This window comes from Calonectris borealis, chromosome W (genome assembly GCF_964195595.1).
Source record: "Calonectris borealis chromosome W, bCalBor7.hap1.2, whole genome shotgun sequence".
Taxonomy (NCBI): Eukaryota; Metazoa; Chordata; class Aves; order Procellariiformes; family Procellariidae; genus Calonectris; species Calonectris borealis.
Genome location: NC_134351.1, coordinates 9,745,126 through 9,772,613, shown reverse-complemented (window position 1 = coordinate 9,772,613; position 27,488 = coordinate 9,745,126). Strand labels below are relative to the sequence as shown.

The window sequence follows — 27,488 nt, the reverse complement described above, 5'->3', positions numbered from 1 at the left end:
GCTGTTTCTGTGCATCAGTTAATTAATAATCAGAGAAATATATGTTCTGGTCTGAAGATGGTTGGTAGGAGGACAGGATTTAGTGATAAATCTATTTTATGGGAGGGATGTTGGTTTTTTTCCTTTCTTTTTTTTTATTTTTTTTTTTTTTTCCCCAGGGATTATGTAAAAAAGCTCTTCTAATAAATGATTTATCAAAGCAGCAAAGAAGGAAGAAATCTGCTAGAACTGCAGCTCAGGGCATCTAATCTTCCTGATTCTGCACAGCATCGTCCAGGAAGGTACTGATGTTGAAGTCCATGACTTCTCCTGGCCTGCTCTTCTCCTGCATGACTGTGTAAATGAGTAGCGGGCAGAAACTGGTGTAGCATCTTGGAGGGTGCTTTGGTTTCTCCCTATTTCTTCCACAGGAAATCTTGGTAGTGGGACATGCTGAGGGAACTTCATGCCCTTCTCATGATGCCAGCATGATCACCAATGGCTTTATGTAACTGATATTACTCAAGGGCTGTTTTTCTATTTTAATCAGCTGAGATGATAAAGAAGGGAATTAGCAATCTATCTCAGAGTGCATTTGAAGACTGTTTTGCAACTGTAAACTTTTCATTCACAGTGAGTAGTGTCTCTGCATGGCCATAATTTAGTTTGTGCACTAAGTGCAGTCCTGAATGAGTACATCGTTAGGTTCCCATGGATCCCTAATTGGTCTTTCTGAGTTTTCTGTTTCTCTTTGCATGCTGCAAGGAGAATTAGCGGTTAATGTGCAAAACAGCCTTTTGATGATCTGCTACCAGGTTGGAATAACATGTTGCCTCCCTTCAGCAGAAGCTTTCCTCTGGATGGAGCCCAGTGCTTGGTAACTACACTGAGCATCCCCTAAATCAGAAGTCAAGACCATGGTGAATGACAGGCTTTTGATCCAGACTCCTGAACTGGGGGCAGATGGTCCTACAGCAGGTCCACTCATGTAACTAGGCTGGTCTCAGGCAATGGAAAGGAAAAGAGGAACCTCAAAGAAGCAAATATTTAACTTGTCTTAAAACTAAGAAGAATTATTTGATCTATGTTCCAGATTCTTGCTGCACAAAACTACCATCTCAGAGATGCACTTTGCAAGAGATTGCAACAGAAACAAACAGACATTGGTGTTTATTAGCTTCTTTAGGCCAGAGATACATTTTTCTGGTTCTGGCTGTCAATGTATTTGTCTGACTGCCATTAGGGATCTTTCTTGGCACTTCTTGTTCCTCCAGTTATGAAAGTCACTAGCTAAGGAGAGGATCTCATTCTTCTGAACTTTTCCCTCTTGTCATTCAACCCATGATCATCTCACTAGAGGGAAATAACAGAAGAGCAAGGATCTGCCTCTCAGCCTGCGGAAGGCAAATTCCCATGCAGTGAAAGAGAAGAAATGCCGTGCACGTGGGCTGCGTACTAGCACAGGAGAAGTCCATGCCCCTTGCTTCCCTTGCATCCAAAGTGCTGCTACCCAGGACACAAGTGGGGGCCTCGGCCAGACTACTAAGATGGAAGAAGCTGCAGAAAGCACTGGCAATTGATTAGTGTAGAGGCCCCGCTCCTTTCCTTCCCCCAAGCATTTGGGTTATTAATTAAGGAATTCTTTATTAATATAATTGGCTATTAATATAACTGTCCCCTTAGTGTATGGCTTCCTTGCTTTTGTTACTAACCAGGAAGGGTGACATCTAGGAACATCAGGGAGGAATTTTCTGCTGGGAAGGCAATGATAAGGCATTCAAATCACAGGAGACTTTTTTTCTAGGGGAAGGGTGCTGGGGAGGAGCTCCCGCCCTTCTCCCCCCACCTGGACCTGACCACCTACCCCTCAGCACTTCCCTGCTGCTTCAGTCCATTTCATTTCTAAGATTGCTTAGTTTCTCTTTCTCCATGTTTATCAGTCTTATCAGCGAATGGAGGTTTTCTTTTAATTGCCTTGCAAGGTCTTTACTTTGCTATGTTCTTTACACGATGTACTAGCTGCTGCCTTGCAATTTTTTAGTGTTATAAAGAATTTCAGGATACAATCTGTATCTGTATCCTGAATCTGTATCCTGTATGTAAGTAGCTCTATAATGTATATGTGCATTGGAAGGTATTGCATTGTAAGGTGATTTATGGGTACTGGAATACTCAATAAAGGAGTACCTCTGCAGATCAAGGGCATAGCACTTCAGAGCTTTTTTCCAGTGTCTAATAGGGGTTTGATGACTTTTTGGAATATTTAACCCTCCACTGATTTTTAATCATGTCCAAGTGAGATCTGTCTATCCAGTTATCCATACCATCCTTCCATCCATCCACCCATTTTTTAAATGAATGAACAGTCAGAAACTGACGACTATGCTAAACAACTACTATTAAATATTTCACATCTGTGGGATGAGATAATTGGAACCTCAGAATATTCGAAGAATTGGCTCAGAAATGTGCTGAACGATTAATGTTCATTTTAGAAATTTATGGGATATTAGAAAACCTTCAAAATATTCCAGAAAAAAAAATCTATTATTATTAATTTTTAAGGATGTAAACTAGATGACCTGGTAAACTTAGTTAATCTTTTATAAGCTTAAGTAAAATAAAGAAAATTTTGATATGAGATGATATGGCAAAGAATTAAAAGGTGTGCAATTAATACCAATCATCATGGTTTTATGGAAAATAACATCTATCAAATGAACCTGATTGCATGAAATTGCAAGTTTGGTTAACAAAGTAAGTTTTAATAGAGTATGCTCAAACTTTTCTAAAGTATTTGAGAGAGCCCATCTTTATAGAAAATGAAAGCAGTCCATTTCAAACTTCTTAAAAATTGGGTAATAGATAGACCACCAAAAAAATGGTAAATTGTGACTTACAATATTGAGGAGTTTCTAGTAGGCTCCTTCAGGAGCGTGCTGAAAGCTCTGTGCTATTCAGTTTCTCTAATATTACCTGGAAGACATCTAAAGTAATTACTAGTAAAATTTGCCAATCATACAAAAATGGTGAAGTGGTAAATAATGACAGAAGTAAGTCATGTTGACCTGGGTCACTGTGTAAGCTGGACTCTGTTAAAGAGTGTTCATTTTAATCCAACCAAATGCCAAATTAAGTATCCACAAGAAAAAGCAAGTGGATCACTCATAAAAAGGGGAAATCTTAAGTATAAAACAGTGCTTCTAAGAAGAACATGGGTGTCATGATAACAGCCAAATACATGAGCTCTCAGGGTTATGTTGAAATACTCAAAGTCCCAAGACTTAGTATAGTCTTGGGATGAAGCCAGTCTCTGGGGAATATCCTCTACAAGTAGTAAGATGATGTTACCTCTGAGTATGGCTCAGGAAAGATCCCTACTGGAATTCTTCATTTAGTTCTGGTGATTTCTCTACAAAAAAATAAGTTTTAAGAATTATTCAGGACTACAAGAATAATTCTAGGTCTGAAAAAGTAATGACAGTTGCCACGGTGTATCGAAGAGAAGGTTAAACTGTCTTCTGACCATAGTCTATAAATAATTTCTAATAGTACGTGGTTTTTTTAATATAGAAAAAAAAAGAACTTGATGATTTCTTCAGGATGGAAGCAGACGTTTGACAAATTTAAAATGGAAATAAGACACTGAGTCTGCATTTTTTAAATAGTGAAGGTAATTAACTATTTTGGAACATCTTGTTTAGCAATAGGGGTGGAGCACCTATCACATGAAATCTTGATTAAGAGATTTTCTAAAAGGATGCTATGACTCAAGCAGAAGGTTTGAACCTGTCACAGGAGCTGAGGTATCTGGCATATATTATTTCAAAGTTCAGTCCAAAGGATCAGAATGGTTTCTTCTGATACTGCATATCTGTCTGTCTGTCTGTCTATTGTTCATTTCACATTTTAGATACTTAGAAAATCAGTCCTTGCCTACTAATCTGGCATGGACTGTGGTAACAGTCATGATAGAGATGACAATTGATGTAAATGCCTTATAATAGATGGCCCCAAAGTGTGGGCTGCGGACCACTGAGACAGCTGACTGGTACTCGTTCTTCATCTTGCTTCCAGCTGAGAGAAACTGAACAGATGGGAAGGGGAGATTAAATGAAGAGTGAAAGTAGATGGCATGATTAACTTTCTCTAAAGGTCAGAACACCCAGTGCAGAAGGTAGCTTGAAATACACAAGCATCTTCCTTATGTTGCCTTCCTGCCTTCCTGTGCATGAAACTACTTCTGTACATTGAGGCAGTGTGAGCTGGAATGTGCAGAGAAGTGGTCCCTGTTACTGCGCATTGTCAGTTGGATGCTCTCCAGATAGTGCCTCAAAGAAGCAGTATCTCCTCTGAGGTTGGTTGAGGGCTGTAGAGCCTGAGCCTGAATATGGTGGTTCAAACTCTAGGACTTTTCTTCCTATGAGGCTTCTCTTTCATAATCTGTTTGGGTTCTTTTTAATACAGAAATTACTGTCATGACTCACATTGAAAGCACAAGGTTAAGATTCAAGATTAGACTAGAATTTGGACAGTTTAAATTACTGCATGGTCAGATCTAGGTTTTTGACATACATCTGGAACCAGGGCACCTGGTCAGGACCAGCTTTTTCTAAAAATAGAAAAAGAAGTAAAAATCTGATACAGAAAATCACAACAGATTTCTCATCCTAAGAATGGAGCTAACACTAAAAACTTCCCTTTTTCCTGTGAACAGAGCTTGTCTAAAGGATGAGCAACTATTTGTCTGATGCTGTGGACCGTGGTTCTACCCATTCTGCTAAGTAGGAGTTGAAGTCATCCAACAAATGGGTGGAAGAAGTGAAGGATTCAGGCTTTAGCCATTCTTTGGAGACCCCATGAATCAAATATTGGACCAGTATATATACATCTCTGCTGTGAACAAGAAGCGTTGTCGTTCTTCTAAAAGAAGCATAATGTTCCAACCCAGATGATGATGATGATCTTCCTCTCAAGGAGCAAACTAGCCAGTGAGGAGTTGCTCATAGATAAGTGAATGGTATTTGGCCTTTTTTTGAATGATGATTAGAACTGAAGCAATTTTCTAACTGCTTTCAGAAATGAAAGGAACGCTTCTTGACTTGCTTTCTAAGCCTTCCTTGTAAATGTTTGATGTCATGATCTGTCAATATAAGGTTTATAGGGAAAGTACATGGTTGGAAAAAGCAGATGAACTTTTGAGGAGACAAGTTCTTCTGCCAGTGTAAAACCAGAAGCAAAGAATGAGCTTAGTGTAGGTTTTACACAAGTTATGAGTGGGATCTAAATAGGTGCTCAGTTAAGGATGCATTGAGCGTGTTGCTGAATCAAGATGAAGGCTATTTTTACATTTGTTTTGTTGGAGTTGTACAATATAAACGAGATGAAAATAACTACTGAAGCTCCCACCAGCCATGTCACAAACCATTTCTTATCTTAATCTTAATTTCTTTGCTCCCAAGTTCTCTCTTGGATCCCACTCAATTTGTGGGTTCTTGATAAAGAAGCCATGTATGATAGTAGCCATGCAGCTACTGAAATCACCAGTTGTTCTTCTTGGTCTATAAGAGAGAACCATCATAAAAGGTGACCTTCTTTTTGATAATATTTCATAATGGGGAAGTAAATTCCTTCCTGGGCTAATCAAGGAAAAAAAAAAACAAATGAGGAAAACCAATCAGGAAGGTGCACTGTGAATTGTACTAGTGACTCGTGACTATTTTTTGTCAGTTCTCTGATGTCCCAGCGAGTCTCTGAAATAGATCCATTCTTGGTGTAGCAATGTACAGAATCTCCCCACCTTGCTCCTGCTGATCATTACTTAGATGGACAACTAAGCATCTCTCCCCTTTATGTCATTGCACACCTGATACCTCATTATGGGTAGGTTGGGGCAACCCAATGGATATAGAAAGACTTGAAGCTTCTCTTGTGGGACAACCTGGAAGTTTCTGTTCAGAAGCCAGAAGTTTTTGGCCATGCTTTTCAAACCAATACTTTACTTTCTATGGAGGCCACTGTGAAAACCAGCTAACAAAACTGAAAATGAAATCAACAGGAAATCAACTCCTCATACGCAGTGAGTCATTGGGAAAGAAAAAGAAAAAAGAAGATCCTTTAATATCTAGACCAGAAGAAGGTTGTGAACTTGCACTGAACTATGCTGGGTACCAAGAGGAGAAAGGAAAGAGTTATACAAGTACATTTTAAGCTGAAATATAACATACTGTTCCAGATCCAACCAGCTGTTACATCTGTGGTCCTTTCAGTGTCAGTGTAAGAACTCTGTGTTTTCAACCACCCACAATGGACAGGGAGATGATCAGCTGGCTTCTTTTGTCATCAACATCAATGGGAATGAAACACCTTCATATTATAGTGTAGCTGCTGATAAATTCCCCCGGGTCTGCCAGCAGAGCATTCACCATTAATGGTCTTCAGAAGAGTATCCTGAATCCTGGAGATCTCTGTAAAGGGCCTTCTGCAGTCCCTCAGAAGAGTTACATTCACTCTGTGAGATTTGAATCACATCATAGATTGCTTAAAGCCTGATCTAATTCTGGTTTCTGGGGCTCCTGCTCAATGACCCATCTGAACTCTTGATCCACCCTTGTGGGGGAGATGGGAAAATATGCTTGTGTTTTAATTAATGAAATAAGGAGAGTAGAAATATTGCTGGAAAGCACATTTATGAAAATGCCTGTGATTAGAAAAACTGAAGACCTATATGAGAAATAGTGTGGCCAGCAGGAGTAGGGAGGTGATCGTGCCCCTGTACTCAGCACTGGTGAGGCCGCACCTCGAATACTGTGTTCAGTTTTGGGTCCCTCACTACAAGAAGGACATTGAGGTGTTGGAGCATGTCCAGAGAAGGGCAACGAAGCTGGTGAAGGGCCTGGAGCACAAGTCTTATGAGGAGCGGCTGAGGAAACTGGGGTTGTTTAGCCTGGAGAAGAGGAGGCTGAGGGGAGACCTCATCGCGCTCTACAACTACCTGAAAGGAGGTTGTAGCGAGGTGGGTGTTGGTCTCTTCTCCCAAGTAACTAGCGATAGGATGAGAGGAAATGGCCTCAAGTTGTGCCAAGGGAGATTTAAATTGGACATTAGGAGAAATTTCTTTACTGAAAGAGTGGTCAGGCCTTGGAACAGGCTGCCCAGGGAAGTGGTTGAGTCACCATCCCTGGAGGTATTTAAAAGACGTGTAGAGGTGGCGCTTAGGGATGTGGTTTAGTGGGCATGGTGTGTTGGGTTGACGATTGGACTCGATGATCTTAGAGGTCTTTTCCAACCTTAATGATTCTATGATTCTATGATAAAGCAGGATGGTTATTGATAATTTGGACAGGGATCTTAGTTTGAAGGGGTGGGGTAAAAATATGCATCACCCCTAAAAATGTGGCTCTTGCAGACACCTAAAATCAAGAAGCAAAAATTCTTCCTTCATAAGCATTTTTAAAAACCCAATAACACATCCTTCTGGAGCCTGTTCAGCCACGTCAGGAGATGCACAATGAGCAGGGTAAATACATTACAGTTTCTGGAAACCCCTCTAAAGAAGGATTGTAAAGGGTAATTAGGGATCTATCTTTAGAACAATCATATAATTTCACCTTTAAATGGTCAGAACACAATCATATTTCTAGGTCACGTTGCCAAAGAGGGAGAAAACCTGTTGCCTGTGAAGTAGCCAAAGATAGCAGCAGCTCTTAGATGTTAGATGCACCTCCTCCCTTTTACGACAATAACAATGCCTGGCTAAGTATCAAGGGTACTGAAGCTGGTGAAAGGGGCATAGTCCCACTGTCCTTAGGTTTTCCATGGGTTACATCACTGAGGATCTCATTAGATATGTGCCCTGGCCTGCAAGGAAGGCCAACAGCATCCTGAGCTCTATTAACAAAATCACAGCCAGTCAATTAGAGAAGTGATTACCCTTCTCTACTCCGCACTTATTAGACCACACCTGGACATCTATTTTTGGGCACCTCCTCCCCTCAACACAGGAAAGGCACTGACAAAGTGGAGTGAGTTCAGCATATGGCCATCAAGATAGACAAGGACTGGAGCACTTGCCCTGTGAGAGCAAGAAGACACAGGTAGTCTCTTTACAGTGGTGCATGGTGGGAGAATGAGAGACAAGGGACATAATTGAAACAAGAGAGTTCCAGACTGGATATAAAGAAAAGCTTTTTCACCGTGAAGGCCAGCAAACATTGGAGCAGGTTGCCCAGATTCAAACCACTTGTTTAGTGGTGTTCATTGTTTTTAATAATTTGCAGACATATTTGCTATTGCAGAAATATATATATATAAAAAATACATATATAATGCACATACCTATACATATGTGATATATTACAGATCAAGACTAGGGAGAGTGGACGTGAGGTTGAATTTGGTTGGGGATTTGAGATAGATGAAACCAGAACCGGTTAAGAAAGGTATACCTATTTTTATAGGGATCTGCAAATTGTACCCTGATGACAACCTTTGAAGATGTCAATATATACTATTTGAAGATGTTAATCTCCTCTGGGGATTTTTTTATTTTTTGGTTTGCTTACTTGAAAAGGGAAGATATCACATGCACCAATACATTAAAACAATGAAAAGGTTGCAAAATGAAGCACTCGAGTTAGAAATGCAAGAAATGATGTTCCCTATAAAATTTTAATTCTGTATTGTTTTGTATATGCATTAACGCATTGCTTCTAACCACACATTTCTGTATTTTTCTTTTTCATGGCATCCTTGTTTTAATTACTGTACAGAATGGATAACATAACAGGGTGAGGAAAATGGCAATGTATCAGACTCATTATTGCAAGTGTTGGAATGTAGACAGTAAATAAGCCAGGGAAAGGATGGTTTTGTAGTTGTACAACCGAATGCTGCCTTGGAGAACTGGAATTGATCCCTATTTCTGCCATGACATCTCAGTTATGCTGGGTAAATCATATATCACAAAATTCCTTAATAAGATCTCCTAGGCTACTTTTTTACTAGTAAATAAAATAGGGCAGGCTCCGAGTGCAACTGGCACACCAAGTGCAAATGGCACATCATGGCTTGTATCTATATGACTGAATTCTTTTACCCCTCGAAAAAGGGTGGCCTTGTCTATGCTGCTGTCTAGGGACAGTCCCTGGCCCTTGTCGCCGCTGAGCCATGCCCAAACAACGTCCAGCCGTGAGTTAATTGTCATGGCCCAGCAAAGGCCAATGGTATACAAACATTTAAAAGGTATGGATAGTTATGGCACAGTGTTTGAGCTGATATGCAAGGCCTCTTTAGTTTGCCAGTGTAGGTGGAGCTTTATTACGTGTTCCTCTTTTCTTGGTGCTCAGTGCATGACCTGAGATTTCACTGGCAGAAAGGCTGCTGCCTGTACCTGCATCTGACGCAAACATAAACATAGCATGCCCTGCATTGTGCTAAATACTTTGAGAAAACAAGCAAACAGACTGATCGGGCTCATGGCATCTCAGATTAGGCATCGAAGATTAATAAATAGTTTTGAATATCTTTCTATGCCTCATCATCCCCTTGGTGAAATGAGGACACCATCAGCCCTGTGAAAATGCTGTTACTTAGTTCTGTGAACCTCTCAAATGCTCTGCTGGGAAGGGCCTTAGGAAAACAGATGAGGAAATAATAATAAATTCATATTCATAGCAGGGTTTGAATATTGTGCGGGAAGGAAGGCCTGAGGCCAAGCACAGAGCTGTGAGGATCTATTGAACAGCTGCTCAGTAACTAGCTAGCTGACAGACTTCAAAATGCTGAAGAGCAGTCCTGTGCAGTGAATGAGACAGGATAGATGGATATAAAGAAGTTGAAGATAGATATAAGGGGGGACGGATGGATTGTTGGATGGATTGATAGGGACCCCTCCATTCTACAGCTCGAATTCGCCTTGCATGACAGAGATCTTGGGAAAACAAAAATAAAGACAGATGTAATGGGTGGCCAAAATGCTGTGGTGGGTCTGCAATCTCACAAGAGTAGGATGTGGTAAGTCTGTGCTCTGCAGATCTATCCCCTTGAGTTCAGAAATGGACCTGCCTATTGGAGGAGTCATTATTTCTGACTGCTGAACAGAAACTTCTGGACTGAATGAAAGTAGCACTAGAGACCTTCTTCTGGCATTTCTACACATGGGGGTGTTCACATTTGAGACAGTAATATCCTTGGAGCACATGTAGGACCAGTTATATGCGATTCGAGTTCATCTACTCTAATGTCAAAGGGTTTTTAGAGGAGATGGCAGTAGATAGCACGGTGTGCAGGCACATGAGAGCCCAGTCAGGTTCTTTTCCTGGGTCCCAATGCTGATGGATTGATTTGAAGCCCAGAGCACTAAGTTTTTGATCTCCTTAAGAACTCTTTTTGTTTTTTCTCTTTTCTTTCTTCTGGCATTAACTCTTAACATCGGTCATTGCTATTAGTCACATAAATGGCCGTTCCCCCTTTGAAGGTCATTAAATGAGTAGCCACAAAGACCCTGTGGTAATGAGTTCCTCCATCGAATTACACCATGAGTAAAAACATTTAAAATGATTGTATAAGTGTGCATGTGAGTAGGTATGTACAAACGTATCTATAACTTTTAAACATATTCTGGATGTACTATGTCTATCACTTGTGTGGAGAGATGGGTAAAATGGTGATAGACACATGGACAGACAGATAAATAGAAGATAGATTCTGCTAACATATTCCTGTCTAATAAATTGTTAAGCTACAAAAGAAAGCAGAAGTCCTTGTGTACAATGTATAGATTTTCTTTAATGTGAGTTATTGGGAAAAGACAGAGCTGTCCCTTTAACTGGAGAGCTGCAAACAGCTGTTCCTTATGCATACATGCTTGCTTGGTCTGAAAGTTTTGGTAAGTCAGTGCATAACTGACAGTTAGATTTATCTCCCCAATAAGCAATCAACATTATAATAAAGGAAAAATGCTTTCAGTGCACCTTTGAGAGTGCATCAGAAATTAATCTAAACATCAACTTAATTATAGTTTGTAAATGAATAGTGGCTCACAGCCCTAATACTTCTCCCACTCCTCCTCCTCCCCCTAAAGCCTCCCCCAACCAACTGCAATGGCTGGAGGTGCTGTGCAGTGAGTTTGATGAACAGCTCCTTCTCTTTCTTACTCACACAACTCTTTCCTTATCAGCCGGAGAAGAGTCCCATCCTTACTCTGCCGACCTCAAGTCTCAGAGCCTGGCTGCTTTGGAGTATAACAGAGAGTAGCTAGCAAATAATAAACTTTTGTGCCTCCTTCCCCTTTCCTCTGGGAGCTCTAAGCACCCCTCTAACGGTGTCCTCCTCCCCCTGGCTCACTTTTCAACTAAGCTGGACACCTCGTGAATCTCTCCTTGGCTGTCTGTCTGTGCCAGGTCCTTCAGAGTGGAGAGGACCACAACAGACTAGTGCTGATCTGAACCGAAACACCCCAGGGGTCAGGCACTCAAAATTAGCGGCTTCTTCCATTACCCTCTGAGCTTTGGTCTGTAGCCCGTAGCTATATAGGAATGACAATCTGATATTGTCCAGGGACCTGAAACAAAAGGTATTGCCACTAGATCATGCAAAGTAAAGGACACAGCCTAATTCCATGGGCTACAGGGAGAAAGGCTTGGTAGAGATTTTTATTAAGAAATTTGAAATCAGGTTAAAAGTAAAAAGAAAAAAAAAAATCAAATTTAATCACAGGACTGGTAACAGCAGCAAGCAGATCTCCAGCTCTCTCCCAAGTGTTTTCTAATAATTCCTCTATCTGGTGAGAATCTTCCTATTTACCAAAGGAAGAATCAGAAAAGAAATCCCAAAAAACTTTGAGCTCATAAATAACTCTCCTCATCCATGGATCCTAAAGCCCTGTGCAAATGAGTCAGTGTCCTGCTACAAGAGGGGGAACGCAAGGCACACAGCCAGGTTGACTCATGATCACCCAGATGGGGCAGGAACACAGGACTGGAATTTCTTACTCTTACACCACCTTACTCCTGGACCTGCTCATTCCCCTGGCTGAACTTGAGGAGAGCTGGGTTTTTTTTTCATTAAATGAGAAACTGCCAGATTTGGCAGGGTGTGTTGGAGGCACATTGTGAGCAGGTGCTGAGCAATATTTTTCTGATGTACCTCAGGGTCTGTTGTTCCACTCCTATGTCTTATGGAGTGCTGCCAATGCACTTTAGATCTGATCTGCAATGCCCCTGGTCCCAGGGCCCTGCATAGCTTTGTCGATGTCCTAGTCTCTTGATGTTTCTTTCTTCTTTCTGTTTCAGCTTCCAGGTTGAAACCGGACCGTCACGACCTGCCTGCTGCCTTGCATCTCCCACTCCACCTTTCTGCCACCACACTGCAGTCTTGAACAGCCACAGTGTGTTTTTCATAACATGATACAAGCTTTACCCAACCCTCAGCCCTTCTCCTGAGCTTCACCCCCTCCTGTGTCTAGTCCTCATTCTTCACTGCCTTTCTCACCTTTAATATCTCTCCTTTGGCTCCCCTGTTTCTTTTCATTAGCTAGGAGCCAGAAGAAGTTTAGTAGGGAATAGAAATATTTAACAGTGAAGGTAATTAACTACTATGAACCTCATCAAGTGGTGTTATCTTCTCTCTTTCGGCAACTTCAGAGAAAACTGGGTGCTTTTCCAAACGGAGTGGCCCACTAGCAATTTTTGAGTGGACTCCCTGCAGGAATCTGGAATGAAACTCGATGTCCAAGTTGTACCAAGAGTCAGAGAAGATGTTTCCTTTAGGCCATATAAATCTAAGGTTCTAAAAAGCCCTCACAGTTTGTAGTCAAAGCTAGAACGCTCCTTGCTACGTTTAATGTGGGACATTTCAAAAAGGGGTGGGACATCCCTACTGCCAGTGTGAAAGTCCATCTTGAATGCATAAAAAAGGAGAGAAACATCCAGCAGTTGTGGTTGCTCACACCTGGGATGTCAGACCATGTCAAGCTGAGTGGAGGGAAACCATAATGTCTCTGTCGGCACAGGAGAGGTTCTTCACAGCATCCTGGAGTCATTGTCCCATGGGGAGAAACAGAAGCTGCCACACCAGTGGGTATGGGGAACAGGCACGTGCCAAGGGGACACATGTTGGGGACAAAGGGGAGGCATGGAGCAGAACTGGCCTGACAGTGTCTGCTGCTCGATGGCGTGCAAAGAGCCAGCAGATCAGGTGCTCACTGATCTCAGAAAGAGGTGACTGGAGGAATGAATTTCCAAGTGCACCAGTAAAGCAATTCCTCCAGCTTTAATTTATCTACATCTTATTTGACATCTTGGGGTAATCATTTGGCCTCTGCTGCTCCATCCATGTCCTCGGTTTTCTAATTTCTGTCATGTCTTCCTAATTAATATTGCCCAAACCTATCCTTTTCTCTCTCTTCTCTGTTAAAACATTTTCCTAGAACGTGTCTGTCTCTGTATTTCACTAGTTTAAAATCTTCAAATGTCTTCTTAAAATGTGTCTTGTGCAACAACAGTGAGTGCTCCTGAAACTAGGACTGTATTGTAGTGTCACCCTGCGACAGAGGTAGAGTTAACCACGTGTGGGCAGAACAAAGAATGTCTTTTCTCACATTGATTACTTGCCTTAGCAGCCTTAATAGTGTCATTTTACTGGAGTTTTCTTTTTGCCTTGTACACAAACTGGTCACATTTAAATTATCTGCATAACTGAGAGGGGAATTATCACCAGAACCATTACAACCAGTACATAGATATATTGCATGTCCTCTGACATTTAGGATACCTACACACAGAAGAACTTACACACATGCAGTGGGAAGGTGAGAGACCCAGTGCAGTCTCTGCCTTGCACAGAGACAAGATATAGCTCCAGGTTCCTGCGGAAGTTGACGTTCAGGCTGTGACACACTATGTTTATGTACAAGACATCCCAGATCAGCCTGCTGTGAGAATGGGAGTCACTGTCTTCAACAAGCATCTGATTAAGTGTAATTTTTCCCCGAGTGAGACAATGATTCCTGCTGCGGCCCTGCCATTTCACTGGGAATGGACAGCAGGGCCCAGTGAGGAGAAACATACTGGCTGTAAAAGAAGTGCGTGGAAAGAGGCTACAGGTATCAGCTGGGCATTGAGTGAAGAACTAGCAAGAGAGGAGAGAGAAGGACAGAACGGTGAAGACCTGTGAAGGTGAAATCAGTAAGTTTGAATACAAGAGGGTGGACAAGGCAGCACCTGAGGAGAAACCCAAGGAGATCCTGATATAGGATAGGCAGGATGTTGGAGGGTGGGAGGGAGAAGTGTGGTCTGCACTTGGACATATTACAGCTGTATAAGGATAGGGGGAAAAATAAAAGCCAGAGGTTTGAAAAAATGTAAGAGAAAAGAAAGGATTTGAGTCTAGCCTCGATATGTGCAGCAGAAAGAAAGTCTAAGACAAAGAAGCCTCCCAATTTAAATGACTTTTTAAAGTGAAAAGTCAGAGCTGTCTCTGAGGCAGTCTTACACACTATAGCAAGCAGTCCTGCTGTGGAAAACAGCAGACATATTTTGAGCACTTTAACATTTTATACATGAGGCTGGTGTTTGCTGTACCATGCATTCCTCGCTGCTCCTTGTCAGCCAGGAGGCAGTGGCCTCTGAATTGGGAAAGTTGAAGGCTTCATGACCACAGTGTGGTTTCTTCGGCGCATGCAGGTGCTAAAGGTTCTCTACAGGGTTGTGGACTCCAGAAACCGGGAGCAAGACTTGTGGCTCATCTTGCTTTCTTCCTAACACTCCTGCCAGTAGTGGCCAAAGGAGATGATTTTCTGCTGTAAGTGCAGGAGATAATTTAGAGTCAAACAGAAAGGAATAAAAGTCCTATTTTGAGATGCTGTTCTACTGACTCACTCACTTTGGGCCAGCTGCTTACAGGTAGTTCAACAGTGAGACAAGAGCAGCAAATGAAGTATTTTCTGTTCCCATGGAAAAAAACATGGTGACATTTTTCTCCGTAGAATTTTTTAAGTTTGTCTAAAGCAGGACTTCTTGACAATTTCTCGACAACCTGAGGCTAGACTCTGTTACAGCAATTTACTTGGGATCTGCATAGCAGATACATTTTAAAAGGTCATATAATGGTGGAATAACTTTCTGGGGCCAGACAGAATTGTCCCCCCAGGCTACCAGTTGGAGAGCTCTAGCTGGGTTAAAAAAAAAGCAAAACAGAATGCAAATGCTATGTTTTTACATGTTGAGTTTTGGGAAATATCTAAGCAGAAAAGGAAAGAGTTTTCTTACTTTCAAAGTTAACAAAATTCCTTTTTTTCCTTTAGGAAAAAGTAATTTTTTTTTTTTAAATTGACTTTCTGAACAAAAAAATGATAATCAGCACCAGCTTCAGTGGACTTAGCAAAACAAATAAAAGGCCTGATTTTCTGTAATACCCTCCACAGTTTTACATTGCTCTAAAGTTGAAGGTCAGCAGGGTGGGCGGTTTTGAAGAGCAGTGTGACATACTTGTGATAATTAGCTACCTGTACTTCTGCTATTTCTATCCTTCTGGAGGTGGTGCACATGGCAGCATAGTCAACATGTTTGTCTGCGACCAACAGTCACAGCAGGCACTCAGCTCTATGGAAAAGTAAGTTAAAGTCAGAGAAAACTGAGGCTTGACACCTGGGACCCAAAACTGACTGGACTTGGATATTTGTGTCTCAGAAGCTAATATAAGGTGACTAAGATCCACTAGCAATCTCTAATTCCTGCTTTTGTTTGCCTGTGTGCTTGAGTCTACACATGCAAAGGACGCCATCCTGCTTTCAGGCTGGAATATCCCACCATCATTTTTGGATATTACTTTGTCAAACAAGCTGGCATTTAGGTTCTCCCAGTAAGACTCAATGTTAAGAAAAATTTCTGCTAAGATCCCTCAATTTCTGCTCAGCTGTCAGCCATGACCTCACAGTACCTTGGAAGCAGCAATAAAGTCAGCCCCACAACCCTGCCCCACAAGCTAGGTATGTGTTGCTGTCCTCCTTAAGCCTTGTAGCCAGAGAGCCTTTGAGCTAAGAGGAGATAAGGTGAATACCTGTCCAGAAGATACTCTCCCTTACTGGACTTAGGTCTCCCCTCGTTTCTCCATTTACCTTTGTTCTTCCCACTTGTCAATATGTGGAGAACCAGGCTCAGTAGTTCCTTAAATATTTATGATAGGAATGGCAATTTCATTGCCAAAGGTCCATTTCTAACCCATGGGTATCCAAGGAGCATTAGTTTTCAATGTCACCTAGAGCTGTGCTTGTCTGCTCATCTTGTTATGAGGTTTTTATATGGTTAAAGCTCTAAAAAGCAGGTGGGCTCTGGAGAGAATGGGGCTAATTCATAATTTCTTATTTGAATTTCCCAACTGCCTCTTCACACCAAACTCTTTGTCCTTTATTCCTCTAGAGCTTGAGAGTGCAGCAACCCAATGGCTACTGGTGAAGGGGAATGCTGTGTCCTCTCACATCAGGGGGCAGGACTCCTTCAATCAAGGGGGAAACTAGCCTGTTCAGGCCCTCTGTGAATGGGCAGGAGGAACTGTGCACAGAAAAGGGACATGAAACTCTTGGAAGTACTGTCTGACATGCACCATAGCTAGCAAGGAATGAGGTAAGAGTTTTGGGAGGTGGGCTGTCCAGGAGAGGAAAGGGGAAGGCAGCATGGAAGGGAAGCATAGTGTGGAGACTGAGAGTGGCTTTAAAATCAAATGAAACTCCAATAAGTCTTAGCTCTGGAAGTTTGCCTGAGAGACAGAGTCCAGATCAGCTGCAAGTAATGGAAAAGAAAAGTAATAATTTGTCCCCTTGCACTTCTCAGGGAAGGTCTGCAAAGAGCGCAGGATGGCAGAGAACCAGAAATTGCACATCCCAGTGGTGGGCACATGGATGGGGGAGATCCCCTGTCCATTGGGTGGGATGGGATCAAATGTGGCAAACAGTGGGATCCTACTGAGACACCATGCACACATCACCACATGGCTGTTGGCTGGCTGAGCCCTCCAATTGTGGGTGCAGCTCAGGGTGTCCTTAGCTGGTGACTCACAGGCAGCTGAGGCTGTGCTCTTTCCATGCTCCAGCTGGTGGGGTTGGGCCAGCAGCGAGGCCGGAGCTGTGTGAGCACGGTGCAGCTTTCAATCCGGCCTCTTAGCTTGGCCTGTCAGCTGAGGCATAGGGTTAGCTCGGTCTCTCTGTATCTGCTTTGGTGCTGGCTCGGGTCCCGTGGGCTCAGAGCATGGCTGCCTGTGGTCCACCGAGCAGCCATCCCCCCAGAAGACCAGGCTTACGGCTGATGTTCAGCCCTTGTCCCTTTGCAGTCTAATGCATCACAGCTGCTGGAAAGCTGCCCCCACAGCTCTGTCTTCCCTTCAACCCCATGACCTGTTTTTCCTTTTCCTTAGGTACAGAAATTCCCCTTCTGTCACATGCTCCTGCTGCTGACCCCGTCAGCATTTCACCTACCCCCCAACCCCCTGCACTTTGGTCCAGGTGCTTTAGTCTTTTCTGTACCCTCCCCACCTCCCCTTCCAAGGGGGGATATTTTCCACCCCACCACCAGCAGCCGCAGCACCCTGCTGCTGGTGAGATGCCAAACCTTCACCTCTAAGCAGCGCACACAACTCTGAGCATGAGACAATTAGGAGAGAAAGAGGGAAGGGGGAAAGTATCGACAGGAGTAAATTGAGAGAAATCATAAAGCTTAAGCAGAAAGAAAGCAGTTTGAAAGGTAAAGTATTCAGAGAAAGCCCTTTCCTGGATGAATCTAATTGTTTTGTTATCTTTACCCACCAAAGCATTTACTTTGGTTTGTCGCCCGATCCACAAACACTTTCGAGGAGATGACATTACCGAAAGGCAGGAACATCTGCATCAGCTCAGCATCCCCAAACTCCTGGGGCAGATGGTAGATAAACAGGTTACAGCCCTCTGGTCCTATCAAGAGAAAAAGAAGACCCATGAATGGAGAGAAATAGGATATGACAAAGCACATGGTGGAGATTTACTTTGGCATCCCCTCTCTCTGACTGGTGAGGGGTCACCTCTAGGAAGCAGTCTGTAGACTCTCAGAGGAACGGACAAAGCAGAAGACCAGGAACTCTAGGTGACCAGGTCACCTAGAGGCTCTGCTAACTTCATTAACCTTCCCAGGATAAAATCTAGAGACAAAGGAATGCAGCAGCACATGTGGCCATGGAAAGACAGAAAGGAGGAATAAGAACAAAAAGAATGAAAGAATGTGTTTCATAGTTTTTCTTTGCTCCTCATAATCTCATTTAATCTGTAGAGTTTTGGGTGACGCACACTAACCCTTGCCTCTTCTCAGTGTCTGCATGCAGAAGTTTCATTATCCTTCTTGTATCTGTGTGAGGACTGTGATAACAAGTAGAAAGATATGCACAAACCCACAGGCTTATTTTGTTTTGTAGAATTTTACATTCAACCCCCCAACTCGATTCAGCCTGAAGACTCCCCCAGATTTGGACAATTTGGCCATGTCCCCCATTCTAGAGGGTTCTGCAAGAGAGATGATGGGTGGATTTAAGTCCAAATTACTAGACAAGAAGAATTAGCTTTTTTGCCTCCGTGCTGTAACATATACTCTTACAGTCTTACAGAGGGTGCTTGGAAAAATATCCAGAGAGGAGTCTTTAGTTGGAATAAGCAGTTTTGTTGAAGTAGAGACCCTCAGGAAATGTTCTGTTGAAATTGTATTTTGGGGCAGAAGAGGGAGAATCTGCCCCGGGTCAAATAGCCTAGAATGAAACTTTTCAATGTGACTTTTATTTTTAAGCATGCTGTACTTGAGCAAAAGTCAAAAGGGAACAGGTGTGTCCAAGAGGTTTTGTTGAAAAAATGAAACATTTAAACCCCTTGCAATGTTCACTAGCAGAAAACTGCATAGTTTGAGGAGGCAGGGATTGTTTTTTTCATGGTCATATTTCCAAAGGTACTTCCAGCTGCTGCCCAGCTCTGCACTGACCTCGACAGGTAACTCCAGCTCTGCTTTGTTCAGAGGGGCCGAGATGAAGGGGATACAGTGCATGCTCCTTGCCATGAGGGTAAGAGGACAGAGGGAAGGAGGGTTTCCTCCTCCCCCCCAGCCCATGTGCCTACAACCCTGTGACCTGACTCAGCCAACTTTCCCCCATTTACGTCTGGGGCACAGTGTGGGGAAGGAAAGGGTTTTTTAATACTCTCGTTTTCTTCATCAGGGCATAATTATGGTGTCATAACACAGCAAATTACAACTTTGCCTTTCCTGTTAGGGAGAGGAGTTTGCCTAGATGCTCCCACCTTTTATTAGCCATTACTCATCCCCCCGGCTGGCAGGAGAAGTACGGCGAAGTCAAGATTCTGACAGATGCCCATTTAAAGCTCATTAAAATTCCTGGGCCTCAGCGTGATTGAATTCACAGGCTCTCCACATTTCCTTTTGGATTAATGGAAAATGAAGCCCTAATGAATATTTGCTAAGCACAATTTTCCCCACTAATTTGCTAAAAGGACTGTCACGAAGGAACAGCTGATCCTTTGCATCTTGTGCATTTCCTAGAGGTCATGAGGATGGTAACAGGGTTTCTTCCAAATGGGAGGGATAGTGGTACGGTGGGATAATTAACTAATTAGGCACCCGGTCATCTGCTTAGCTAAATTACTTTTGAACCTCAGTGGCCCGCAATCAGGCTCCCCTATTTCATGCCAAGCTTTTCCACCTTCCCCCCACCTCCCCTCTGCCTCTTCCTTAGTCTCCTCACTGAGCAACTATCCCTTCTCCAGTCCTTGCTGCAGTTCATTTCTGCACAATGTGGAGTTATTGGCACGATAAACTAGATACGAAGAAGTCTGAAAGTGTTAAACAAACACCAATCCCCTTAGGTGTCTGTTAGAATTGAGAAAATTCTGCCCAGGAGAAGACCATGGTCCAGAATAGCAGGGAGAAATTCATTCCTTCATCTGAACGTGCCCCAAAGCACTTCTGCTGTGGGATTTGAGATCCACATTATAATAGAATGGGTAAAATCTTGGCTTTGTTGCAATTAGTGGCAAAATTCCCACTGACATCACCAGAGCCAGCAGTTTGCTGTAAAACTGGCAAATTCTTTCCAAAATGCCAGCTGCATTTCCTGGGGTCTTGGATGTGTTGTGCATAAGTAGGGATTCTGCCTGCGTGTGCTGAGAAACACCTACTAAGGCATAAGGCAGACCAGGAGGCACACAACTTCATCTACACCAGAGTTAAAGGTTGGGCTCAAGGACTTCACCTTGAAGTCAGCTTTACCTCACACTGCTCAGAGACCGAGAGGAAGAGACCAGGGAGGATGTGAAAAAGCAGAGACCATCCTCAAAGCCCAGTTCAGCTCTGAAATGTGGCTGGGAAACCCAAGCTGCGGCTTCCCCTATCAACTCAGACATTCAAGGCCAAACTCACTCTGTTCCCAACTACAGAGGGTTTTTGCTAATTTCCAATGCTGAAAACTCCACCTGCTACTGAGAAACAACCTGGGGTAGTTCTTCACATATGAAAATTCTGCCATTAGAATTTAACAAGCAATTTCTTGTTAAATCCATCCATCTGTAAGTTACCTATCGCAGTTAGACTCCTTGGTAAAGAATTCACAACACAAGCTCTCTGTCTCAGCCCTTCTACCTTGTTGTGGTGTTTTTTGCCTGAGTCAAGATAGTCTGGGCACTCCATGGAAGACTATGTGCTCATGTGTATGGCCGCCTCTTTGTATATACGTGTATATTTTTAAGAAACCAAAGGCATGAGTTGTTCAGCTCAGAATGCTATGAAGAGCTAGGTTAGTTCTCAGTGCACACATGCAATGAGTTTTAAAGGACTCGATCAGGATTGCTAGAGCAAGACAAAGATCACAGCTGGTATGGCAAAACCTTAGTCAAGACTCTAACTGTCTTGTTGGAGAGAAAGGTCTTGTTTTGGACTGAGTTAATGGAATATTGGAGATCAGTATACTTGGCAGCTCAGGGCTGAATACAGTACAAAAATTATTTACCACACACGTTACTTTGGTTTTCAAAAGGGCTGTAAGTCAGCTCGAAATCTAACCCTCATGACACATTATGAGAAGAGAATCAAGGTTCATTTCTACCCTGACATCTACCATGGCTCTTGGTTTTATGGCTTTAAATTATAGATATTTCTGTTCATTAATACACAAGAAGCACAGATAGCCTTGATTCAGACAAAAAGGAAAGAAAAGTTTTAAGGAACGCACAGTTTATGAATGGTTTGTAGATTACAGGCAAACCATGCTAGATAATGGAAAAACCCGTGGTTGAGGCCACAGGAGCACATGCTAGAGAACCCTGTTTTGGGTCCATGTTGATTTGGCTTGGTTGGACCTGAGTTACTAAGCCATTGCTCTGCCCATGCTCCTCACCCTCCAGCTCATTGTTTGTTCTTCAGCATGGGGACAGCAGCAGACCCGACCTATCCCTGTGTGTTCACTATCAACATGAGTAAACTCCACTCCGCTGAGCTGACATCAGCTATCTATCATTGCATCCCCAACACCGTGAGTCAGTGTCATAAGGAAAGGCTATGACTAGACTGCTCTTCCAACAATAATTAAAAATGGGCTGTCCTGTCAGCTTGTATGAAGTTAGCCTGCAGCCCTTCGGTCAGCTGCACACCTCACCTCTACAGCAAACACTCAGAGGCTGGAATTTCATTGCCTTTTCTGCATCAGCTTGCTATTCAGTCCCCAGCTTGTTTGAGCACAGGGCATATGAGAGTCACAAGCCTGCACCACTTTATTTTAATATCTAAGTGTACTTCTGAGTTTCAGAAACTACGTCAAGATGAGTAATACTGCACAAATTTAAAATTACCCCCAAGTTTTGCCTGGATGGCATGGCCTGAATCAAGACTTCATCTCTAGCTTTTGGATCTGTTCCACCCTATGCACCCCGTCAGCTACTGGCAGCCTCAGCGCTCATGTGGAAGTAATGACTAATCTCTACAGGAATGTTGCGGCAGCCAAGCTGCTCTGGGCTTGTTATCCAACGGGGAACCGGGAGCGGAGAGTTAGCATTGTTATTAACAATGTGATCATCGATGTTATTGTTGTGGTAGGGCTGGTTCATTAACGAATCAATGTTTGTGCACGTCCTTGCCAAACATAAAGTACTCTTCTCAGCACTGAGCATTATTATTATTAGAGTTCCCTCTTGCTGTGTTTTCCTGTTAAAGGTTAGAGATGCTTAAAGGTCTTGACCCTCTGCTAAAAAGGAGTGTCGTGCCTTATTGTTTCTCCCTCTAGCAAGCAGCAGAGAAAGCCACAGCATCTGAACACTGCAGGAAAACGGAGGACACTGGGAACGGCAGCCTGCATCAGACTGGTGGTTCATCGCATGTATCTGGCCCCCAACCATCCTAATACCAGCTGCTTACAGGCAGGAGCGGGATAACTTATGAGATAACTTGTCCACCGGGTGACACTCGCCCTCAACCCACAGAGACACACCGTGCCTTGCGAAAACAGGGGTCTTTGGCCAGTGGGTCTTCAAAGTGTGCACAACAGCTATCCCTTGCTTCTGATGGTTCCTGGCACAATGCTATGCTGAGCAATGATCTGCTCGCCATTTTGTCCTGTGCTTAATCTAGCCCCAGTAAGTAATAAAAAGCAAAGTCCTTCAGCATGGGGGAAACATCTCTGTAATGATACGTTAGGTCTGTGCATCTGTTCTCACAGCAGGGACGTGTACTAGAGCTAATCAGGAGCTGGAAGTTGTGTTCCCCAGGAAATTCTGACATCGGAAAAAAATTAATTCCAAATTAGATAGAAATGCCGACATTTCTAATTTTCTTGCAAAACGAGATTTCTCCCCAAAGTAGTTCTAGGCCATCAGAATGTTTTAGTTTGATAGTGTAATCTTGATTCATTTCATTCTGACTGTTACACTATATTAAAATATTAAATGTCATTATATATATATAATAACACGTATAACATAAAATATATCTGAATTAGTGATCTAATAGAGGATAAAAGTTCAAATGTAATTATTTAAAAAGAGGGTCTCTACACTAAGCTGAGGTACCTGACTTAAATGCCTCACTTAGGCAAGCAGTCTCCTTTTCTAGTCAAAAGGGAGCAGTGGACTCCCTGGAGGATGGTTGGGACTACCTGAGTGGGTACCTGTGAGGATCCCACTGCTCCCCACTCTAAAGGGAACATCACATGGCACGGTTGCCTCTCAAAAGATTTACATGCAATAGTGAGAGATTCACCTCTCCTTACTTCTCATGTCTCCAGTGCAGCCATCCTGTTCTGCAGACTAGATAACCCAGGCTCCTCTCATAGTCAATGTAAAGAAATAGGTACTTTTACTATATGATTAATCTCATCCTGATATAGAGATTGTGCTCTAAAAGGGCTGATTTTTGTTATCAACGGTGTCTGAAAGGACTAGACTAGCTCCTCTAAATAGCAGGTCCTAGTTCTCTAAATAGCAAGTGTTTAAAATCGCATCACTGGCTTCTAATGAAGGGCCACCAGTGCTTTGTGACCTCTTAAACCCTTTATTCCAATGCAATTGCATTTTTATCTGCATTCTTGTTGCTTGTTTCTAACACAGACCCTCCCTGGGCATTATTGCCTACATTGCTAGCAGGTCTTTCCATGGCCCATGCACATCAGCATGCTCCCTTCCCTGGGGACTGAGGAGATCTCAGCAGCGACTCCCCACGAGGATGTTCCCACATATTACTGTTAGTGCCAACGATGCTGTGCCACATATGGAAATTGAGAAAAGACTCAGTGGACCAGGGATTCAAAGCAATTGGGCGTTTAATGGATACTTTCTAAGTGTATGAGGACGGGAACCACTGTGGTGGTGACGGTGTGCTGGGGCCAGAAAGGAGGACAGCTCGTTTACTCACCTTCTCTCTGTTGCTGTGGGATCATGGGAGGCGGCTGTGGGAACGCTTGGCTAATCTGGCCATAAGCAGCAGGATAAGCAGCTATAGGGGAGAGAAAGGGAGAGAAGAAAGAAGGACAGATTTCAGTGCGGGGAAGCAAGGAGCTTTCACTCCAAACCATCATACCAAGCTAGAGGTTGGCTTTCCCCCTGCATTTTGGCTCTGGGAAGCAGCCTGAGATGTGGCAGAAGCACCACAGTCAAGTTCCATGGCCGTGAGCACCCACCCTCCCTTCAGCTTCGTCAGCAGTAACACCAGGGACAGCCACGCGGTGTAAATGGGGGTCTCCGCTGGGACATCTCCCAGCAGAGACACGTAACCATCCCAGATGGCAGCACAAACACATCTGTTCACGAGCTCAGCATTGACGCCCATGCTGACAGCCACGCACAGAGCACATGCACACGTTTCCCTGTGTAATCTCTCTTGCACCCTGATTAATTCACATGCTCATAAAAACAGTTCACACGTGTGTTTCTTCCCTTACTCTAACCTTCGTATGACCACACGCTGTATAGGCACAGTTGCACATACTCTGTCAAATATACATTTTCTTTCATGTCTGTAGAGACTTTCTCTCTCTCACACAAACACAGTGGAAACAGTGTGCAGCAATTAAACAGTTTTCCCCACCTCAGCTCCCCCATCAAGCAGACAAGGGGAGCCATTCAGTACCACAGATGGTAGATGATGTGCCTTGCTGCTAAAAATACAGAGTACGGGTCGCCTGTGAGCCCAGAGAGAGGGGGATAGGGGCCATGTGTGTGCAGAGGGGTTAATTAACAGCTCAAAGGGTTGAGCTGCTTCCCATCTATCAAACCTCACAAGCAATAAATGACAATAACTAAAACACCGGCAAATGAAGCCCTACATGGAGAATTAAATTAAGTTTCCAGATACAGCGCTGACATGAGATAATAGCCATTCCTCAGCGGGAGCCCATGATTGCTCCAGTTACCACAGGAAATAATGACTTTGGGGTGGCAGCTTCCTCGCAACGTTGGCCACGGACACCTCGCGAGGGGAGGCTGAACACGGCGGGGTCATGGTCTGCACCAGGTCACTTTGGCTGGTGTCAGTCCATCAACTGCAAAGGAGCTGCTCAGCGTACAGGGCGATGCGAGTGGAGGCTGACCCGTTGGGAGCCATGGAGAAAGCTGCTGGGAAGCTAAGAGTATGTCTGCGTAGCTCCTAAGCAAGCCTTAAACTAACTAGTTGGGGTATGGCCAGTGTAGACATACCCTAAAATACGGATATGTGCAGACATACCATACCCTGCCAGGCTCTGCAGGGTCTGGTTGCCCATCTCCCCTCCTCACTGCAGCACCCAGGAGATCTGGTGTAGACAGTGGCCCCAATTCAGTGGCCTGATTTTGCACCTGTGCGCTGTGCTAAGCAGACCAGACCTGGTCCTGCCAATGAAGCTGCACCAAGGTACAGGTCAGTGGGAGCCTTTCCCTGGGGAAAGGGAGGAGGTTGCTTCCTTAGGGAGGGAAGACCCTGGGCTTTATGTTTTTTTTTCACAAGAAGTGAAAATTTAATCTGAGAGTCTGTGGCCCCCTGCTCACCCCTGTATCAGCAAACACCTCCCTTCCCCCAGGCTCCTCAGGTGTGTTCAGAGATTAAAGGCTTTAGAGAAGAGAAAGATTTATTGGGAGAAAGTGTTAATACTAACGACCTGCGTACTGCTGCACTCCAGCGTAGGCTTGCTGCAAAGGGTCTGCTGCAGTGGGGCTCTGTGCTGTAGAGACACAAGAGAGAAAAGGAATTAAGGGGTTAAAACATGACAAGCACTCTCCCTTTCTCGTCCCTCATCAATATGTGGTGTGAGACAGACAGACCCAGGGGCTGAAGGTCCCAGAAGAGGAGCGGCTTGCTCACCCTATGGACAGGAATGCACAGAGCCCCTCATGATGGCCAGGAGGGCTCTGTCCCCCAGCCATCACCCTGTGAGACTTTGGAGCAGAGGGCAAACAAACCTCTCCCCTCCTTCCCCAAACTTAAACTATGGACCCCGCCTCTGATCATGCGGATTTTTTGTCATTGCAATCAAGCCCAAAGAACCCTCACCTTAAGCCAGGACTGACACTGTGCTAGGTGCTGTGCAAACTCAGATCTCAGTGACAGCTACAGTTGCATGAAACTTTTAATCAGAGCAGAAAACAACAGAGGCATAGCAGGAGGAAGGAGAAGAGAACAAAGCAGTGGCTCCTGCCATCCCGACATCCCTTCGAAGGACCGCGTTGCTGCCAGGCAGCCCCCTGTGTGAGAGAAGATGCTGCTTGGAAGGGAGGGGGACACCACTTGTCTGCTCCAGGGAGGATGCTGTGAATCTCTGCGTAAGGCATGCAGTCCCTTGCTGGCTTCAAAGTGCATTTTCTGTCTTTACAAGTGTGCATTCCTCCCCCCTAAAACTGTTTATTTTTGTGAAACTTTGAAGTGTATCTCAAATAAAACCAAAGCTAGTTAAGATTTTTTTTCCTTTTCCCCTTTGGTTGATAGGGAGAGGAGAAGAGAGAGAGAGAGAGAGAAACACATTGGATAAGCTCTTTCTTTATCTGCAGCAATAAAATATTTAAAGCAAAGCTTGGCTGAACCTCCAGTCCAAATGTCACCTTGGCCCTAATATTTCACTTCTTGTTATGAGTTTAATTTGTATTTATTGGTGCTGCACAGTTCTACATTTACGCGGTCCCTCTGGCTTTGTACTTGTAGGATGATCCCTTAGGGAGCTGCCACTTTCCCCCCTCCATCCCACCTTCTTCCTTCTTACAAGTACAGAGGTGTGGCTGGAGGCAGGAGCTTGGAGGTTGCGAAGGTGTGGGCCTCTTAGAAGGAAATCTAGTGCCATTGACCTACTCAAGGAGAGACACTGACTGTGTGTCAAAGTGTGGGGGAGGCTGGCAAACATGAGTGTTACGGACCCAAGGAACATGGACAAAGTGTTTTCTTACAGATGCAAATACCGGCTTGAACCTTAACTTCAAAGATCACCATTGATCATGATAGAAGCTCGCAAGGTTTTGCACTTATCTCCCAAAATACAAGGAGGAATGGTGAGAAGACCAAACTTTCAGGGGACAAACCCAATTAGCTGGCTAAGGCTTGGAGGCTCATGTTCATTATGGGCATTACTGGATCACAAGGACTTTGAGGATGGGGTAGTCACAGGAAGAAATAAGTGGGATTGCAGACTTAGGTTGGAGGTTGTTTGGTTGATTTCCTAACTGACTTTTGGCAGGTCCGTCAATATGTGTGTACGTGAAATGGGAAAGCACTGCCCTACTGTAAGGATTTTCACCCCTTGCAAAGGGGTGTGAGGAGAACACATTAAAACCTGTGGGAGACCAATAGAAGGCATAGTAGAAATGCAAAACTGTATTTTTAAAGAGTAGATGCTCCAGGAAACTGGTGGAAATGCTTGGAAAATATAAAAACTATTTCCACTTATTCCTGCCTTCTTGAAGAAGGAAGCAACTAAAGTCTATTCTTTTTAACCTCTGCTCAAAACTGTTTTCCTCTAAAAACAGAATGTTGAGCATATTGCTCCAGAAG

At 43.7% G+C, this 27,488-nt stretch overlaps 1 protein-coding gene across 4 annotated transcripts in view; it reads right to left on the bottom strand.

The window, feature by feature from the left end:
• LOC142074819 (CUGBP Elav-like family member 4) overlaps nucleotides 1–27,488 on the bottom strand; it is a 717,496-nt gene that overhangs the window by 30,306 nt on the left and 659,702 nt on the right. Inside the window, exons 9-11 of one of the 4 annotated variants that reach the window (XM_075135698.1) lie at nucleotides 25,612–25,674; nucleotides 23,895–23,975; nucleotides 17,777–17,920 (exon numbers count right to left, since the gene is read on the bottom strand). In XM_075135698.1, coding sequence (XP_074991799.1) covers nucleotides 17,777–17,920; nucleotides 23,895–23,975; nucleotides 25,612–25,674 — 288 coding nt within the window. Of the gene's footprint in view, nucleotides 1–17,776; nucleotides 17,921–23,894; nucleotides 23,976–25,608; nucleotides 25,675–27,488 lie in introns of all 4 variants that reach the window. The other 3 variants (XM_075135697.1, XM_075135699.1, XM_075135701.1) reach the window with 3 other exon arrangements.